Source organism: Motacilla alba, chromosome 6 (assembly GCF_015832195.1).
Source record: "Motacilla alba alba isolate MOTALB_02 chromosome 6, Motacilla_alba_V1.0_pri, whole genome shotgun sequence".
Classification (NCBI taxonomy): domain Eukaryota; kingdom Metazoa; phylum Chordata; class Aves; order Passeriformes; family Motacillidae; genus Motacilla; species Motacilla alba.
In genome coordinates, this window is record NC_052021.1 from 27711033 (window position 1) to 27732169 (window position 21137).

The 21137-nt window shown below is 38.9% G+C and overlaps 1 protein-coding gene across 2 annotated transcripts in view; it reads right to left on the reverse strand.

The window, feature by feature from the left end:
• Positions 1–21137, reverse strand: part of LOC119702447 (nebulin related anchoring protein) — a 47400-nt gene that overhangs the window by 4084 nt on the left and 22179 nt on the right. For both annotated transcript variants that reach the window (XM_038140564.1, XM_038140563.1), the window contains exons 20-38: positions 20896–21000; positions 18493–18591; positions 17377–17481; positions 16815–16922; positions 15877–16188; positions 14733–14837; positions 12587–12685; positions 10657–10761; positions 10156–10263; positions 9611–9724; positions 8101–8298; positions 6612–6716; positions 5488–5586; positions 4557–4661; positions 4083–4190; positions 2176–2487; positions 1259–1363; positions 490–588; positions 267–371 (exon numbers count right to left, since the gene is read on the reverse strand). In XM_038140564.1, the coding sequence (XP_037996492.1) occupies positions 267–371; positions 490–588; positions 1259–1363; positions 2176–2487; positions 4083–4190; positions 4557–4661; positions 5488–5586; positions 6612–6716; positions 8101–8298; positions 9611–9724; positions 10156–10263; positions 10657–10761; positions 12587–12685; positions 14733–14837; positions 15877–16188; positions 16815–16922; positions 17377–17481; positions 18493–18591; positions 20896–21000 (2496 nt within the window). The remainder of the gene's footprint in view (positions 1–266; positions 372–489; positions 589–1258; positions 1364–2175; positions 2488–4082; positions 4191–4556; positions 4662–5487; positions 5587–6611; positions 6717–8100; positions 8299–9610; positions 9725–10155; positions 10264–10656; positions 10762–12586; positions 12686–14732; positions 14838–15876; positions 16189–16814; positions 16923–17376; positions 17482–18492; positions 18592–20895; positions 21001–21137) is intronic.

Genomic DNA, 21137 nt, shown 5'->3' on the forward strand with positions numbered 1-21137 from the left:
TTTGTAACTAATCATATTTATAATGAAGGTTTGAAATCCTTAATAATAGCTTACTGCCCTAGAAAATGAAATGAATGCTCAAAAGGAAAATTAGCAGACTTTACCCGACTCCTCCAGCCCAAACCTAACAACATGTTGGCTGTTCACTGCCTCTGGCTTCATTTAGTTCTGGTCAGGCTCAGAAAACTTGGCTTCTACATACATGAAAGTTTTTATTCCCAAACAAGTGTTCCAAGTCAGCTCCCCAGAGGAGAAGGTTCACTTACATCACTGATGTAGAGTGCATTCTGGCGGGCTCGGATGAAATCCGGATGATCAGGAGGCAGGGTGTACCTGTGCCTGTCTTCAGAACCTCCAGCTCTGTACAGCCTCTGTGGGGCCAAAAGTCATTGAATGCAGGTGATACTGGAAGCAATGTCAAGATCAATTCTTTTATGCATTATGGTACAGCAAAAGTTAAGGTCACTTATACATTAGAATGAAACCTACATCATTGCACTGGAGGTAGCTGGTTTTGGCATGAATCAAACTCGGAGAGTCAGCCACAGCAGTGAACTTCAGACTTTCTGGCTTCTGACGGTACTTTACCTGAGAGGGGCAGGAGGCAACAAAAACAAACAAAGGAAAAAAAAAACCAGGAGATGTTTCTGTTAATAATATGTGACAATTCCAGGAGTGTGATAACTGGGGTAAAACATAAAAGACACTTTCCTGAAGCCGCTGCTCTGCTTCAGTCTCAGTTGCTCTTTCAGCTAGGGACTGGGGATGCCTTTGTATCAAGCACAGAACTTTTTTGTAGTGTGTCTATGTGTGTGTGTGTGCACAAAAGACTTCCCACTAAAATTGACATGCAAAAAGCTTTTGAACACTATGCTTTTGACAGCTGATAATTTTTCTCCATTAATGCATGATACTGAGCAGGCAAATGCCCCTTCATTGTGGTTGTCAGTGCTGTATCTTTCTACACAACTTCCATAACTACCTGCTTAGAATTTCATAATGGAGTTTCCTGCATTTATTTATTGCTACATGTTTTGCTTATAGTCTTGTGTTTCATTTGGAATGGAAAATATTCAGCAGGTGTCACACAGTGGACTTGCGTCTCCCATACTGCTTCCTGGTAACTTACACCTTGTATAAACAGGCTCCCACATCAAAAGGAAATGATAAGCTACATTCGTAAGTGTCATGTAACGAGGAGCCTTGATGGTAAACAATTCCTACAGACTTGCTATCCCATGAAAGATTTATCAGTTACCTCGCTGATAAGCTCTCCAGCCTTCTTTACACTTTCTATCTGCGGAGATCTCAGAGCCATCCAACCAACTCCTTTCATGAAGTTCAGGTCTGATTTATAGCGATGCTGTTAAAAATGAAAATCGTTAACTATCAGTTTTGTATCCACAGCTATTAAGGTTTTTTAAAAAACTCCCTGGTTCATATTCACATTTTGAGGTTTTTCATTTGCCATGCACATATCAGATCGTAAAGCCAAACTGTTTGCATTTGTTCATTCCACCAGGAATTAAATAATGTATCATATGCAAGTTACAAGAGAAGGCCCCACGAGTGAATTAGTATGACTCAAAGCAGTAAGTAATAACCTGTTTGTACTGGGCGTAAAAGAACCTCTTTTGAAATAATTTTATGAGGTGAGTACAAGTCAGGAATACTAATTATTTTATCTGGTTCACGGTTCCTCGTTAACCCCATTTCTAGGAGGACATATTACTCTTTCTTTATTCACATTAAAGGCTTGCTTTTAGCTCCTAATCTATCAAAGAAAATCAGGCAGACCCAATAGAAAGCAAAAGTCAGCGAAGTGCCCGCAATCCCAACAATCCTGACTTCACTTCAGAGTCATGGTGTCTCACTGTGTGACTTTAATCCAATCATCCAATTTTCATTTTTGTTCTCCCCTATATGTACAAAAGACATGACAATCAACTAACTCATGTGTGCTGTACATTACTCTGCTAGGCAGTGAGGGTATCAGGCAAAGCCATCATCACCATTTGTCTGGGAGCCTGATTTGGGGTTCTAAAGGTGAGAGCCAAGTGTTGAGGTTGCCCCTGACATCCTATCCCATCCCTCTCTAGGCAGGCTCAGAAGCAGCCTGAGCCACTGGTAGAGCCTACCTACTGAGGCTGGCAGGGTCCAAAAGAAAGATTTTACCTCACTCTGCAGCATGTGGGCTCTTTTGGCCCACTTCATCTTCATGTCTTCGGGAAGTGCTGTAAATTCATGGAGTCTCTTTCTGTAATCTTGATCACTCGCCAAGGCCTGGGCTTTCCTGGCATGGACAAGATTGACCATGTCCATGGGCAGATGGAACTGAGACCACACATCTTGGGATCCCCTCTTATACTCTTGTTCACTCTGTAATTTGGCAGCGTGCAAGCAGTGCAGCAACCTGGCGTCATCCAGAACACTTCTGGCACCAATGCATTTTCCTCTCTCCATCACAAAATTATGCTTATATTGGTACTAAAAAATTTAGAAAAAGGGTAAAAGTGAAAAAGTGCCAAACTTAGACCAGCTACTCCAAATAACTAAAGATAAATTACTAAAACATCTTTGTTTTCTGTAAAACCAGTATGTAGCAGTAGAAAGCAATTGTTTGAATATCTTATTGCTCTCAAATTTAAATACCACAGGAGCTGCAACATTAAAGTTAAGAGCATCTCATTACATTTTCTGAATATGCCCAAAACATTGATCATGTTTAACCTTGAATCATGTACTATTATTATCTCCCTAAGATTTCTATTCCCATTGCTAGCAATGAGAATGTGAGAGAAACAAACAAAAGACAGAAGAAAAAGAAATCTACACAAAAGCAAAACACCGTGCACTCTGTAGCCTTCAGATTTGCAAATGCCACCCAGCTATTTTAAAGAGTAAATTCAGTTTTCCTGGAAAGAATAAGAACCAGCAACCCCTCATTCTCATCTTAGCTGGGACTATGACTCTCCCTGTGATCTTGCATTTATCCTCTCTGTGAAATAGTGATGATGATGATAATGCTTATTTATACAGCATCAACAGGGTGCTTAGAACTTTAAAGGGAAGGCCTGGGCCCTGAAGAGTTCATAATGTAGTTGAAATGGGATAATAACACTTATCTACCACACAAGAGAGTTGTGGGGATTAAATTACAGCATCTAATGTTTATAAAGTGCTTCCAAGATGAAGGGCCAAATTCAGATCTGTTGTAAGTGGATGTAATTCTATTACGGACTTGTACCCTCTAGAGCAGATCTGAAGCTGTAACCAAAAGCACTCTGCAAAATATGGTGAAGTCTATATTATAAATTACAACTAGAAATGCTTGCTTCATTAAACAAACGTGTGTGAAATATATTCATATTTTATCACATTAGTGATAAAGTATGCAACTAAGTACTACACAAAATGAAGACTTTTTCCATCTTCTAGAGTTTATTAAATATCTTGTGAAGGAGGGATAAACTTAGGCTTTCTGAGAAATGGGTACCACCATGTCTGAGTGTTTTGCCTACAACAATCCAAATTATAGGATATTTATAAAGGTAAGATGACTTGTTTCTTCTATTTTAGAAGTTAAGGGGATACATATTTACAGGAATTTGCTCTGATTTTTACTTCCTAATCAGACGGTGTGATCTCACACTCCTTATTTTTGAAATTCAAAGAACCCTCAGCTTTTTCTGACTTCATTTCAATTTGGACATACTAAATACTTCCAAAAGTCAGCTCAACACAGGGTGGACAGAGTTACTGAGCACTTTATAATATGAGGAGCCAACTGCCTGAAAAAGAGCAGATTTCCCTTTCTTTCTGTTTGCAAATGCTTTAATTCATTTGCTATTTCCCACTGGAAGATGTTTAACCTGGCTTGGTTCCCGATTAGCAGCAATTCTTCCTCTTCCTTTTTTTCCTAATTCACACAAAGAATCTCATTCATAAGTAATATATTCTGTCTCACACTTGTCTCACATGGTTATGGAGTTGCTTTAATTCAGTAAAATCTGCTTTAGACATTGTTTTACATGAAGTTAACAGAAATTAGGCAAGAAGGGAGGTTGAATCATTCAACTCACATCACTGGCAATTTCTCTGGAGGCCCTGGCAGTCTGGAATGGGAGTGCTTCCATTGTCAGCTTGTAGCCTTGAGCACGTAGATTATGCCAAGATTCTCTGTATTTTGCCTAAAGTAGGAAAGGCACATGTAGACTGCTGCTTTACTTTTAAATGCACAAAGGAACAAACAAAGGAACCAGCTTTCATTTGTTATTCTGTGTTACAGTCTCATTCTTTATAATCAAAGGATTTTTTTTTAAATTATCTTTGGGAAATCCTACTAACTCAGACAAAACATGTCTCGTTCTTTATGTAGATTTAATTTACTCACAACCGTATATATGCTAATGAAGATATAATTTGATTATAATCAAATCAAGGAAAGCATAAATAGAATAGATCTCAAATTTCCTCTACTTATTCATCTTCCTTGCCACTGCACAATCCATCCTGCATCTGAAATAAGTTGTAAGAAATACAGAACAAATTCTTACATCACTGAGGTTGGCTGCATTTATTCTTGCCCGTGTAAACTCTGGCAGACCCAGTGTTGGTGTGTAGTGGTGCCGACTGTCCTCTCCTGCTGCTTTATACAGGCGCTAGGAAAGACATCAAAGAGACAACTGAAATTAACTTTCTCCCTTGTTTCAATAATACAACAGCAGTACTTAAGTTGTTAATGTTTGTGACAACTGTAGTCAGCCATCATTGAAAATAGCTGAGGATGTCATTGAAATTGCAAAGTTTTTTTTTCCTTGGCATAAAGATGTGGGGCTTTTACTGAGCATAAAGGACGTTTACACTAATTTTTATAAATATATGATGATGCCAAACCACTACATTCTCAGCCTTGCATTGTTACGTTCCCAGCAAGGCAAAAGTAGACCTAAGAATGTCAATGGCATCATGAATGTGTGTGACAAGGAAAGGTATTTCTGGTAGACTGGGCGTATTTTCTAGCTTGAATTTTTTCTTCAAGTTATTATATATTATTTTGATAATTTTTATATAGGTTTTGTCTTGGTTTTTTTTCAGAATTTAGAACAGTTATTCTTTTCTAAAAAAGAAAAGGCCTGGGCTTCTTTGAGAAGCCCTCAAAAGTGGATCATAGTATGCAAATGAGCTCCCTCCAGAACACCCCCAGTCCTGATTTTTGAATCTCTGTTTCATGCAAAAAACTTGATAATGGAACTCTGTTGTTTGGAAACAATGTCAGCTTTTTGAAAGAGATTGAATTGAAAATGGTATTAAATGCTTGGGGGGAAAAAAAAGTGATCTAACTGTGAAAAAGCACAAATCAGTGATGCTTTCACTTTTTTTGATGCATTTTGCTTTCAGAACAGGGTCGCCTCTTTCCCAGTTCTCCATCCCCAGCTTGCTGCATATTGAAAAGCATGTTTTCTGATTCACGTTAGGAGAGCCTACCTCATTAGCAATCATATTGCTGAATTTTGCATGAAGGAGGCCAGGAGAGTCTGTCACCGATGTGTACTTGAAGGAATGTGGCTGCTGACGATATTTACTCTGAGTTCACACACAAAGAAAAATGAGCAAAATAAGTAAATTGGCTTGTCAGATAAGGGATTTTTTTCCAATTCTAGTGGAATTCCACTGCTTCTTGTGCTTAAAACTCTAGTTTGTCTATTGATCTTTAGACTAATTTACCTTTTGCTATTCTGAGTTAGGTGCATTCAAGTTTCACTGGGAAAACGAAAAGCAAATAAGGAATAAGACATGAAAGAAAAGTGCTGCCGTACTGAATATGCTGAAAACAGTAATGAGATTATTTCATCCCTTGGTGTCATTAACCTAGAGCAGTGGAATTACAGCAAAGGCAATCCAGCCCAGAGAGAGAAGCAGCTGCACAAACCCACTGAATTTTTTGAGAAAAAAAAAGGTTTCACCTGGCCTGTGGCCTGATGTCAGAATTGTGAACAAAACAACTGCAAGATCACTGCAAGCAGGCACTTGCTCCTTAGAACACAACTCCTACTTTTCCTCATTTCACATCTATGTGAATACAGGCAAAAGATGCAGGATTTGAAAATACGAGAGGCTGTACATGACAGAAGACCATGAAGAGAACATGACAGATGAAATAAAAGTCCAGTTCCAGAGGGAGAAAAAAAAAGCACACAAAAGCAGCAGGTGAAAAACAGACTGACTGTAAAACAGTAGAGATGAGGGCCCTGGACACTGCACAGCTAATTCTAATTTTGGAGAAACAGTACAAGGTACTTATTACAGATAGGCACAGATTTATTTTTAGTTGAAAAAGCCCATTTAAACTCCTAAATAAATAACATTAAATAAATACCCCCTGGGTCTGAAACACGGGAGAAAAGATTTGCAAAATAAGTTAGCAAAGTTTGCAAAGCCTAAAACTCCATCAGGTTCACCCATCTGCAGTAGGACACGAGTGGAATGATCAAACGCAAGGGGAGGGAGTCTGGCATTATCCAGTGAGTCACTTTGCCAGCCCAGTCTAATAGAAAGACATCTGGCAAACTCTTGTTCGTAGTGGAGAAATCAAAACCCTCTTTTGTTACCTCGCTGATGAGTTCAGAAGCTTTCTTCTTTCCTTCAATCTCCAGGGCCCCTGGGGTAATACATCCAACGCCTCGCATAAAGTTCATGTCAGAGCGATATAAATTCTAAGGAAAACCAAGCAGAAGTAATTACGAGTTTGCATTTGAGATGCCCTATATTTATTCACCCAAAAATATGCAGTAACTCCATTAAAATTAGTATCTACCACAGAGAGTTTGTACACATTGCCCTAAGATCTTGTGTTTATGAATGTGTCTGTGTGAATACAGCCCTGACAGATCTACAGCACAGATGCAGGATTCTGGGAACTTCTGAGCCTCATGAACACCAAATGCTGCTTCAACTTCTGTCTTCCATTTGTAACCTTGAAAAAATCTTTTTTAGGTATATGAGTTTTCTTCTTATATAATACATAAATCACAGGTAGATATTATTGATTTATAAATATATATAAAATAAGACCAGTTTATAAAAACATAAGAAAATATGTCTTTTCTTTCTCTTTCAAGTAAGAGAAACTGCAAACAAACTAGCCTTAATTTTTAACAGTTCTGAATGGTCATCATATAAGCAAGGAAGACTAAGGAAAAGGAGAACTGAACCACTGCATACTCATCATTAAAATATTTTCCAGATCACCAAACCTAGCAGTGACTCCCTGTAAATACACTTTTTTCAAAATTTACCAATAGGTAATACATCACAACAATATTATTTCATTTCATAATGAGAAAGATGAGTAGCAGGATGGATGGAAACCTGCCTCAGAATCTCTGATTATGTGTGTTTCACCCAAATTAGGGCAACGCAACTGGCATCTGATGTTACACTTGTTTGGACACAGTCTGTCATCTCTGTTTGTTGGCTGATATGTTAAGGTGATATCTGGTAGCATTTTGTGGCCAGGTAGGTTTTTAAGATTAAGCCCCTCCTGAGGTCTGCAGGGGCAAGGTGATCTATGAAAAGCCCTTTGCTCGAGGCTCTGCCTACAGATTTGTAAGGCATTATTTAGTTAATTTTACTCAAGACTATGTAGGGAGTTAAGCTCATCCTTAGAATTTCAGTGGATGTGTCTTGGGCCAGAGCTTATAAGAGTCTTACAAATCCAATCTTTCTTGTGAAAGTACACATTAAATTTCTCCCAGATCCAAACCAAGATGTAAATACCAGTAGGTAAAGCATTTGCATTGTTAGAAAGACCTTAAAAAGGGTGTTTTTACCAACTGTCCAATAATCCTCACTTGCAAACCTTTCTCTACCAAATCATCAAAGACTGCTAGACTTTATTTCTAGATGTAGTGTGGTCACACACATTGCTCCACTGCGCAGTAAGACAAATGTCTCATTCCTGCACATAATCAAGGGGGAGCAGCCATTGTTTATCCCTCAGCTCTGCTCAAACACTTGCTGCCAGCTGACACGAGTTGCAGCAGAACTTTTTTGCAACAGAACCAGCGGGGAAACATGCCAGGGACACTGTGCAGTCACCTCACTCTGCAGCCTGTGGGCGTTCTGGGCGCAGCGCAGCCTCACGTCGTCAGCCAGAGCCGTGTACTGGTGCAGCAGCTGCCGGTACTCCTGCTCACTGACCAGCGACTGGGCCCTCCTGGCATGCACCAAGTGCATCATATCCAGAGGCAGGTGGAAGTGAGACTTTGCGTCCTCAAAACCTTGCTTATATTTCACCTATCAAATGAGAAACGGATCACATAAATATCACAGCAAAGTAATTAAAATTCAGGTTTTGATCAGAAGAGACGTTCCTCATATTTCTTCCATTTTGCAGTATAAATTATTCTTTTTAAAATAAGTTCCCTAACTTGTTTAACCATACTGTGAAAGATCAGTAATTATAATTAGAATATGTGGCAGCCTATACTTCATCAAAAAGTAGCCATCTATATTATATTAAATTAAACTGAGATTATTTATTTTGTTAGTTTTTTGTTAAAACTTGATATATTGAATTTATAAAATTAAGCAAACTGGCAAGAGAAATCCTAATTTACTGCATTTTTAGAAAGTGCCACAAAAAGAGGCAGCTACTGCCTGAGTAAAACATGCAAGCAGCCTTATTTATATTAGAATTAGGAAAAAACCTTCAGGTCAAAATATTTGTTGATTTGGCCAGTTTAGTTTCATAATTCTAGACTAATATTTAGTGCTGGGTTGGTTTTTTCACTTCTTGCCTCTGTCCAAGAGAAGAAAGATACAGAAATCTTCAAAGAACTTTTTTCTCGACATTTCCCAATCAGATTATGCAAATTTGAGATGTTCAGGCTGTTCATCAGGATAATGAATATCCAGAGTTATTGGGGTCATCAAATGACTTGGAGTAACCTGACAGATGGATGAATTCTTCAAACACTTTCTACTAGCTGTTTGTCTAAGCCTGCCATCACTACAAGACCAGCACTTCCGAGAACCATGAACACACTCCCATATATTTCACTGCTTTCTGGATCAAGCCACACTCTTCAAAATGCACTGAAAAGTTACAATTCTTATAAGCAAACAACAAATTACGTCAAGACCAAGTGGGAACAATTCCCCAACCAAAAGGTCCAACTTGAAATTCCATAAACTCATTCATTCTTTGTTCTTTCAGAAAAACGATAAATTGAAAATCAACACTGAATAACTAATTTCATTTACTTCTGTACAAAGACCAGTGCTAATTCTCAATTAGACCTGCCTCTGAGTGATGCTTTCACAGAGTAAAATATTCTGTGATAGGCAGCAGTGGTGTGAAGCAGAGGAGTGTGCTAGAACACAGGCTTCTTTTACTGTCAAATTAATATTACTCTAAATAACATAGAAGAATGGCAAGAATATCACAATTATATTAATATATCTGAAAAGTGGGACAGAAAGCCCTGAGTTTTAAATAGATAGGCTATTCTACAGATAGACCACAGCTAAGTGCATCTTCTTTGAGGTACTACTCCCAGTTAGGAAACCAATTCAAGAATGCCCCCACCTTCTTCCTTGTACTTACATCACTCTGCAGAGAGGTTGCACGGACTGAATGAGCAATACGAATGTCACCATCCAGGCCACACGAGCCAGCCATCTGCCCTTTCATTTTCTGAAAGGCCTCCTTATATTTGTGCTAAAAAGGAAGTAGAAGGAGAAATGTGAATAGGAGTAAAGAGAAGTATTAGTCCAGCTGTTAAAACTTGAATTAAAAGGGTTTTCATAAGATAGTAAATTCTGACAATATTCAGTATGATAATAAATCTGAATGAAGATTTAGTGGGTTCTAGGAAGACCTCACCCAACTGGAATCCCCGTGACTGTGCAGTCACTGCAGCAGGTAAACTGCTCAGCTGTGCTTTCACAGACCTGCCTTTCCTTATTTACCAAACACACCCCACTGTGGCTGCACCTCCAAAAGCAACGCTAACTAGTCCGAGGCTAGATGTCTCCCAGATGCAGAGCTGGCTGGACATGCTGTTTCCATGAAAAATCACTCAGCAGGGCAGATAGAGTCTGGAGTGACTGCCGTGTCCTACGGACAGTGTCAGCAGTAGGTTCACGTACATCACTTATGATTTCACCCGAAGCCTTTGCTGCCTGGAAGGGGATGGCATCCAGTCTCAGCTGATAGCCACCATCTCTCATCCTTCTCCAGGACTCCTTGTAACGAGTCTAGGGAATATGGAACAGAAATGAAGAGGAGTTGCTGTTCAGAGGGTTGACATCGCAGCATTATCGAGACGCTAGAAATGTTACCAGATGAGTTCCGTTCTATTCTAATGCAGAGGGCAAACACAAATGAAACTATCAATGCACAACAGGAATTATTGCAAGGCAAATGTCCATTAGAAAAGACTATTTATTTGATCATTCTTAATCTTTCTATGTAGGTGAGGTTGGATAAGAAGTTTGATTTCCCACATTACTTCAGAAATATTTAGACCATAGAATGATCATATACAGGGGAAATGAAAGAAATCTAGTAGGATTTCCTGTTTAGGATAAACATTGAAGCACTATCAACATTTCCACTTTCCTTTAAAATATTAAAGGTCAGGTTTATACCTCACTGATATTCATAGCATTTAATTTGGCCTGCAGGATTTCAGGAAGATCTGTTGTTGGTGTATACTGATGCTTTATACTCTCTCCATGCTCCTTGTACAGCCTCTGCAAACAGAGATGACTTTCAGTAGCAAGTACTCTCTACATTTTCAATCATTAGTTCAAACAAAAACATTAACAATTAAGTTTATGGAAAGCAAACACTACAGAACAGCAGCAGAGGCATTAATAAATACAGGTAATTGTATCAGTCAAAATGGATTCAAAAGCCTTTGGGATCTGATACACTTATCAGCAAGAGTATGCTAGAGAGGAGCTCCTTGAAGTTTTGAGTGTGTAAATCAATGTATATGAAAATTCAGATATTTTAATATTAATTTGATACAACTTCTAACGTATGTGGGTAGGGAGAAGAAAAATCAACAGTAGTGATTAAGGGTGTGCAGCAATAAGTAGCCCACTAACACTTTGAAATTCCACAGAAATACAGGGAGTTGAAGACCCCAAAACGCCTCTCCAAAGGTGTTGAATTTTAGCATTTAAATGGGATGTCAATTATCTGTGCAATTACTCCAAATTTATCTCCAGAATTAGTTGCAAAGGGGTGCTCAATAGTCAATGGGAAGAGATTGAAACACCTCAGAAGGTGATTTATCCCATCACAGAAGAGGTGTCTGTGTGTGCCACCCACATCAACCCTTGGAGGAAGAGCACAGAGCTGGCCCAGGACCAGATAACTTTCAGATGTCTGCAGACAGGTGAGAGGAGTTCTGTGCAATTAACTGGAACTGCAACTTCCCCTTCAGTGGCTATGCAGAGTTCTCCTTTTCAAATTATTTTTCTTTGCTAGCCTAGTTATCTTCATTCATTGACTCCATAACTTTCAGATGGGTACAGAGAGACACCTTTCCTTGGCCGTAGATATGGCCCATGTCTGCAGCACCTGACTTGCCTTTCCCAGGCTATTATTTCTGCAGAAGGGTTCGAGACCCTCTAGATTAGAATGGACTCCTCCATTTCACCTGTCTGACACTTTTTTAGCAGCTGGGCCCACTTGAATTGCAGCTCCGTAAGAGGAAAATTAATGAGAACTCCATGTGTGAAGAAGTAGAGCACCAGACTGATTTTGACTGTGACTCAGTGAAACAAAATTACTTATATTTATCCTGCCTGAGATGTAAGCCTTTTGGATGTTATTAATTAAACCAAAGGCACAGACACCAAAAGTATTACAATAGCATGTGTTTTACACAAAGTCTTTCATCTTCTCCTTCACTTTAAAAATATCTATTTTCAAAATAAAACATCCTCTCATGTTTGAAACTTGTCTTTTTTGAGTGACTTTTGCTTATTATTCACTTCTGTATTATCCCAGTTAAGTCTACAATATTTTTAAATCGCTCTTCTATTAAAAATAAACATGTTTAAACACCAAACAGCCTCAATTCTTCCCTTTAAGGTTTCCCCTCCTGGATTTCTCTCTCAGCAGGATGACAGCTTGAAATAATTTATTTTTCCTTCCTTGTCATGCTGCCTTACGTTTTGTTTCCAAAGAATATGCAGAAACTGAAATTTGAAAGATCTGTTTGAAAAGGGGAAAGAACCCCAAACATGATCTTCCTTAATGAATATCAGGAGGCCAAAATTCTTTAAAGGTCAAAGGACAGTCTTACTCCTAAATTTTACTTCTAAAAATAAACAGGCCAGAAAGTGCTTTCTGTATGAAAATCCCATTCACTTCTGGGGGATTTCTTCCCAATCCAAGTTAGAAACATGCTCTTTGTGGGATGCACCACACCAGAATACAGAAGTTTCATGGTTCCAAAGGATAATCTCAGAGAAAGAAAGAGAGAGAAAGCCAGTGCTTCAATCAGGTCGTTCAAAGAGGATACCACTCTTATAATCATAATGTATATACATTATAACTTACATCCACAGCCTGGTTATAACTAATTCTAGCCTGGATCATCTCAGGAGTGTCTTTAATACTGGTAAACTTCAAAGCATATGGATGCTGACGGTACTTCTTCTGTTGAGCAGAAAAAGATCAAAGCTGTGAATTTTGTGCTGCTCTTTCATGCTATTTGAAAGAGAAAAATCATAGGTTGCTGGAGATTAGAGTGAATTTGTGAACATAATTATTATTCCTCTTTCCTCATCTTTATGTCCTAGGTACTTTCAGATTAATATTTGTTTCAGTTCAACAATAACCTTTTGCCAATTAATATTAATCCTTAAATATAAGAAAAATATTTCAAAATCAGGTTCTGCTTACCTAAATACTCCAGAACTCAGGATTTTAAAATCTTTCCTACATTACTTCAAATACAGTATGACCAATTGTATTTTTAATTTACAGTTCCTTTAAGCAAGAAATAATAGACAATTGTAGTGTGTTAATAATGGCAACTATTTAACTTACTGGTTAGGTGTTTGGGTTACCTCCTTAAACCTGCAGCAAATCTGTGCAGTTATTGACACAGTACCTAATTGTTATGGCATATCTTCTAGATAATGATATTAATTTTGCTTGCTGTTAAGGACTCATAGTGGCTTCTGAGAGCTTCTTGGTCTTGTTATATATACATAATTAAGGTGCAGGCAGTTCAGTGGAAAAATGACAGTTTTCCATTTGGCCAGGTCACTGAAAGCTTCCCTTCCTGCAGGAGTTGTCTTAAATCCATCAACACCTTGGTCACTTCTCCAAATAGCACATACCAAATTTTCCAAATGCCTGACACAAACTCATGGCTTGTCATTCTCCTTTAAACTGAGCTGTGACCCACACAAGTTTATTTGAAGCAACATCTTGACCCTTCGAAGACTAAAAATACTGATGTAAAACACACAAACACTTTAAAGTATTATAAACTTATAAGTAATATTTTTGTTTCCAAAAGTAATATCTTAAAACTGAGATTAACTGGGAACAAAACTGGTTTATGCCTTATCTTAATCAAATTTGGAGACAAAGCAGGGTTGACCAGAACATATCTGCAAAAAATTGCTAGAGATTATATCCTGGCAATTGTTTTTTATCAGTATTAGAAGGGCTGGTCACTATATGAATGAAAGGACAAGGCTCATAGCAACCTAACATTACTTAGTACTCACAAAAAGGTTGAGATGAGCAGCCCAGGGGGTGAAATTTCTACTCAGCAGTTTTCACAACTGAAACACCCAATGGAATACCCAAATGAAATTCACAGTTACTATTCCAGCTAGCATTACTGTAGCAGCTACCTTGCTTGACACTACATGAGAATCTCATTTATTGTGTCTGAAAAATCATCCTTCTTCACAATGGATGATTACATGGGGGGAAAAATATAGTATTAGCAATCAGTCAGTTGTGAAAGGATGACTGTATTTTTCTGAGACACCACAGACTGAATGGACACGTGACTCCTGCATCATAGTTATTGAAAAATCACAGGATTCAATCTCTTACAGCAACAGATGTGGCCGGCAGGATTACCTCTGAAATAACAGAAACAGAATACTATGAACCTTTTAACCATTTAAACCAGAACTTCATTTGAAGGCCTCATGGGACAGGCACAAAGTATTCTAGAGTCTAACTTCTCCTGTAAGTGATATTGGTTATAGGGAAAAATAAGGATGAAAACTACTTGGGCTGATAGGTAACTACAGACAGAGATATCTATATGAATTTCAATAGCTAGCATGAATATATATGAAAAACGAGCAAGAAGGAAACGTGTATCTGTTACAAAAGGTTCTGGGTCCAATGGCTCCATCTTTTCATCATCTCTCCTGTTTTGGTTCATTAAAAAGGTAGGCTAGTGGGTAGCAATTGAGCACTGTTTGATTGCCATTATTATTCATAATATCATTTGTCACCTACTTTGTTTTTGCAAAGGCTATATGGACTCCTACTGGTATGTGTTTGGTATCTGGTTTCCCTCTAATTACCAGTCCTATCCCTGGTTTTGAGGGCTTTCATGTGGTATGCCTTTTTCTTTCCCCTTTGAGTGGAAATTATTTTAATTTTATACAGACATTTTGCACGCATTATGCAGCAAATTCTGTTACATGCTGTCATGAAATCTCACCTCACTAATGAGTTCTCCTGCCTTCTTAGCCTGTTCCACATTTAATGACCCAGTGGCTATCCATCCAGCTCCTTTCATCCAGTTCAAATCTGCTCTGTATCGGTTCTGACAAAGAAAAGAAAATGTCCTATTGTTGGTGTTCATACACTTAAAATGCCATTAAAGGATTCAGACATCTCTGGAACAACAATGAAGTCAAATTAGTGCCTGCTTTTGTTTTATTCACTATTGCACAGTTGCAAGGAAAGCAAAAAAATTACAGAATGAAATAGAAGTATAAGGACTCACCAGTACTTGTGCAATATGCCTTGCAAGGTAATTTTTAAAAGCGGTCTACACCTTACTGTTGTTTGCAATTTTTACTCTAACTTCAGTTTTATTGCATATGGAGCACTCTTTAAAAGATCATCATGACTTGCAGTAAAAAGAAAATGACACTTAGCATTTCCCAAAGCACACCCTCCTGTTTTACTGGACAGAAAGCATTTTGGTTTGTTTGTTTTTCCATGCGTCTTTAAGGAAGTAGAGTACAGGAGCACTTCTCACTTTCCTCACAAAATCTCTCCTACCAACAGTGCTGCATTTCAAATGCTTGGCCGTAAGTCAGGTTTCTCAAAGATGTCACAAAGGTTTCAGCAGCCATACCTCAACAAGGCCTGTACACATCTCTACCTCAGTCTCCTTGAAAAGTTCTGACTTACAACCCTAGAATGGAAATTTTACCTTAACTGTTTACAGTATCAGACAGTTCATCTGATGGTTACATGTGGTCTCCATATGGAATTTTATCACCAATTTTATCACCACAGATTATTTAACCTCCCTGCACATTAGGAAACAAAAATAAATGTACATCATATAGGAATCCTAGTGTTTTATTAGCATTTGAAGTAGGCTTTGAAGAAGCCATGCTCATAAACGGAGTCATAACCCTCCTCAGAAACATTGCACAACTTAAATATACCTCTTGAGGAAATAAGTGGTTATTATTTACTGCTAAAAGTCATTGTTTAATAGCTGAAAAATTAGGTGTATAAAGATGCCATGGCATTACAAGCATAAATGTCTGAAGAAAGTCAGCCCTAAGTGGGCTGAGAGTGGGCAGGATGAGAGAGGGTTGAAACAGGTGAAGCTCTGGACTTACATCACTCTGTAATCCGTAGGCCCACTTGGCCCATGCCACTTTCCTGTCAGTAGGCAGGGCTGTGTACTGATGGAGAGAGGTCTTGTATCCTATATCTGTGGCCAGATTCTGAGCCTTTTTGGCATGAACAAGGTTAACCATATCCATGGGGATCTGGAACTGACTCTTGGTGCCCTCAAAGGCCTTCTTGTACTCCAGATCACTCTGCAGCTTTGACATCTGCAGGGAATGAGCCATCTGCGAATCTTCCTCCACAGCTTTCACTCCGATGAGCTTGCCCTTCATCTTCTCATAACCCTCCTTATATTTGACCTGTGAAGAAGAAAACAGACCAAGAGCTAATGATTTAAGCTGCCAAACTGACAGCTCTCCTGGGAGTAAAGCAATGGTCTGTCAGTGGTGTGGCATGCTGGGTCCTCAATAAAAGCAAGAAGAAAGATCATTTACAAAAGAGAACAAGAATGCCTTAGAAATTAGTGCCTATAAAGAATAAGCCCTTTCTTGATGACAATAGTATGTTCACAAAAACCTGTAAGAAATATTTTCTTTTTGGTTCTCTCTAGGAAAAACAACATTCTTCAGGCTCGGAGGTCAGAAGGTTCTTTCAGGAATTTTCTGGCCAGGCAGAGATGTATTAAGTTATGATGTTTCACAGGAGATTTCCACTTCATTTTGAGTTCTGAAATTCACCCTCGGGTCAAAATGAGAATAGGAAAACACAGTCAGCATGTGGGGAAAAGCTCTGAATTGCTCAGAGCAAACCTTCTGACTAATTACAGAATGCCAATCACCCAGACAACTCCTCCATCGCTCCTTAGCATGAATCGAGTGAGGGTGGCTCAGGGCACTGAGACATATGTGACACATCCCCAACACTAGCAGCAACCTGGACTGTCAGCTGTCCTAAGAAAAAGGAGGCTGATGGAGACCATACTCACGTCACTTGCCAGATCCCTCTTTGCCTTAGCTGTCAAGAATGACAAAGCATCCAAACGAAGCACAAATCCTTTTTCCTTCTGCTTCTCCCAGCTACTCCTGTAGAGTTTCTAAAGAGATGACAACAGAACAGTTTCTTTATTACTATCAATCCTTTCTATTTCTTCTATAGTCACAGTGAAAGCTCTCAAGTAATGAGTCCCTCCTGCACTCCATGCCCAGGAACAGTATGGCTACAGATCAGATCCTGGTGTCTTCCCTCAAAAATTCTGTATCTGTGGATACTGTGGTTACTGCAACCCCAATATCTCACTGGTTCCAGTGAAACTGTCAGCGTGCCACTTGCCTGGAAGTGTGTGAAAAATGCACAGCTTCAAACTCTAGAAGTGGCAAGTCTTCAGAACAGCAGATGTGACCACTATTTATTAGGAGCATGGAATTAAATTTCAATATAATATCTAAAACATGAGGACCTTCTCTGAGAAAGAACATAACTTTTACATACAGAACAATTGTTTCACAGCAGCTGTAACTATTCACAGGAGGGAGGGAATCACACAGTACCTCACTGATATTGGCAGCATTTGCTTTGGCCAGCATGAAGACAGGGTCATCTTTGCTGATGGTGTACTGATGAAGAAACTGCTCTTTCCCTGACCTGTAGGCAACCTGTCCACAGGAAGCAAAGCAGGGTCAACAAGCAGTACTCCACATTTAATGTTGAAGGAATAGTGGTTAAAACACCCCAAATATCCAAGGATTTGTAAGGGTTAACTTATTTGGGAAAGTTATTCTTTAGCATCTTGAACTTTTGTGTTAAATGTGGAGTTAAAAACTGACCTACAGGGTCAGGTTGACTGAACTACTCATGGCTAAATTTCAAGGAAGCTGTGAAACAGCACATATATCAGGATACTTTATTTCCCAAAGTTAGCTACTAATCTAGCTATTAAAGCTGACAGCAATTCATACTCTATACAAAATGCATGCAGGAACATATTTTACCCAGTGTTAAACTGCAGCTACTTCTTTGGTAGAATGAAAGTCTAGGACACAGAAACTGAGAATTCTAGGCATGAAATTAAGAACACTAGCAATTGAATCTGCAGAGAACATTTGTGACCTAAATGTAATTGCTGACACAATACTCCAGTGAGGACTAACATTACAACTGTGAATGAAAACATCAAGGACCTTTTATGATCTGAGTAGAAATCATCCCCATTTTATATCCCAGGGCTATGACAGCAGAGAAATGAACTGCTCTGTTATAGCCCATGAAGTTCTTGGAGAAGCTGTTGAAAAACTATGAAAATATGCCTCATTCACAAAGTGTTACATTTCTTACATCCCACAGAAAAATAAGTCCCTACTATAAAGCTCAAAATCTGTGGTTACTCTTCTGTTTTCAGCACACACAGAAAGGCAGCTTGTCTAGCACACAAAAGACTCCCAATGGTGCTTGATTTTTGTTGCTGTTGTTCTAGTTCAAAGAATTCAAGGAGAGAATTAATCAAATAAACAAATAAAACCCCTTAGAATTAATCTGAAGAAACTTTATATATTAAAAGGCTTCATGACTGGGGGCTCTCTGACCATCACACTGGGGTACATGTGTCAGGAATGACCTAAACTGTGCCTAAATTGCTTGCAAAGAGAGAAATTCAGTCAAGGACTCACATCACTTTGAAGTTCCTGGCTTTTCTTGGCATGCTTGATCTGAGAACTGTCAGCCACACTGGTGAACTTCAGAGCATCAGCCTTCTGCCTGTACTTTTTCTACAGAAAATTAAAGCAAGTTACACAAAATCTTCTACAGTACTTGCCCTCCTCTAAAAATGTATCACTTTTAAAAAATACATGAGTGATAGAGCCAGAAGTGTCCTGTAATTCCAAGACAGTTTCAGCACAGGAATCAACCAGGTAAGCTTCCAAGTACTACCCACTGCTGGTATTTTGAGGTGAGGAGGGCAGTGCACAAGAGTATGCCAAATGCACTGCTGCTGACCCTGCAGGCATGGATCCCTTTGGTGCCAGATGTGCTGACTGCATCTCTTACAGGACCCAGGTTGCACACCAACCAGGGAGTGGTTGATTTCAGGATCTATGTGATGACTTAAGTCAGGACCCCAGAGAACTGATAAGCCCCACAGTCAGTGTTACTATCTCATTTCCTTACAAGAGACTTCTCAAGAACGTGCATGGGTGGTTCAAACCACTGAACATATGTTACTGAGATATTTTTAAATTATTAAGATGATAATTAAATTAGAGCTAGTAGTTTCAGAGTCCTGAAAGCAACTTGAATTCAAAATTTTCCCCATCCTCTCAAAATCTTCCTCTTTTCAGAGCAGAGCTAGGCATAGAGATTGCAGTCAAGCCTTTTTGAGATGAACAGCTATGAGAGTTCTCCACTAGGCTTGTCTCAGATATGGGAAAAAATACTGCTCTTTATTCATCCTCTGGTGCCAGTACTTATATAAAATCCATTTGAATGGACAAATGAGCATAGAGACTAATGTTTTTCGTTTGGTCCATAAGACTGTCCATAATTTCATTCCATTTTACATTTTGCTTTACGTCTGAAACACACTGCAGTGAATGGAAAACTTCAATTGACTTCATAAGGCTTTGGAACAGGCCTGTTTTAAGTTAATGTCTTTGCCTCAACCTTTTGCACCACTCATTTGAGAGCGAGGTAAGCATCCTTTCTTTCCTTGAGATTGTACAAGGAAATGCAGGACTCTCTTTCAAGAGGACAATGTGACAGGGAGACCAAGGAAACTCTTCTTGTATACTTTAATTGAATTCTTATTCTACCAGTTCAGTCATGAAGTGGGGCATTCCACCTAGACAGGGTGTAAACGCATTTTTTTTCATTATCTGGCATTTCAGGAGAGAAATTCTTCTGTTCGAACTGATGGGTGAACAGATCAGTTTACACTGTGTCTCTGCTAGGGGAACACAAAATAGAAGTTAAAAAAGCATGCAGCACTTCAAAGAGGTGCTCATCGCTTTATTTTAGAAACCTGGAAGGGAGGGCGGCAGATTAAAAACAGCATGTTTTGTCACCTTGCATGGAACACAATGTAGTGACATCCTGCAAAGAAATGACAAAACACCAGGCTTTGTATGGCAGTAGAGATCTCTAAAATAATATCCACCAGTCTCCAGTTCAGGTGACTGGCAGCTGTCTCGTGGCCTTGCACAGCGCTGGAATGAAAAGGCAGATCATTATGGATTAAATATTTGTGGAAGTGATTATTACTACAGCACACCCCAGAAGCAGATGTCAGTAGCAAGACACCAGATCTGAAGTTGCTGCTCTTTTTTTTGTTTCTAAGATGTATTTTTTTCCCCTTGTAGGAGTAGTGAGAGGATGTCAGAGACCCAAGGTGTCAGAGAGTGTGATCACCAGTAACTAACTGGCTTCTACTCCTTCTTCCAGAACTGAGTAGGATTTTATCCCTCTTGTCAAACTTCCCCTAATTTATTCTTCCCTCTGTTCTCTAGTTTTCCTAGCACTAGTGAGGCTGCTCAACCATTGCTGAGAAGCTAAGGAAGTTTACTTCCATAAGGTTAATGGCAGTGCAAAGCCATGAGTTAATAAAGCAAAAGCAATGAAAAGCAGGAAAAGCTGAAGCTGCCAGTAAAGTCACAGCCAAGGAGCAAGGAAATTTTTCCTTGCCAAGGAGCAAGGAAATTTTCAGCTATGGCTGACAAATATCTAATTTTTCAATACTGCTCCTCAAAGCCTCTTTGTACTTCATACAGCACATGAAACTCAATGGAAAATCAATGCTGAGCTGCAAAATGGACAGGAGAACGAAAAGAGGTGGAACCACAAGCACAGGGATTTCTACCTCACAGATTATTTTGATAATTATATAAAGGGAAAATGTAATTTTAATCTCTAACCCAGGATCTTCTAACCTACAGAATAACTAAATTATGTCCATCAGTTTTTCCATTTCTCAGATATTCCTTGTTAGGAATCCGATACTTATTCCACATAATGTAATAGAATAAGTGTGCAGGAACCTTTGAACAAACAACAGACAGAAGCCTGAGAATTTTGCTTACCTCACTGACTAAATCTCCTGCTTTTTTGGCCTGTTGGATATTAAGACTTCCTTCTGTGATGCATCCAGCTCCTTTCATCCATGTCAGATCTGCCCTATATTGGAGCTGCAGAGGAAAATTTCATTCATTGGCACAGAGAACACAAGAATAATGTCTGCAAGTGAACATGTGCACCCATTCCAGTTTCAAAGCCATTGCAAAGACATTTTTAAAAGCCATAGTACAACCGGACAGAGTTCATA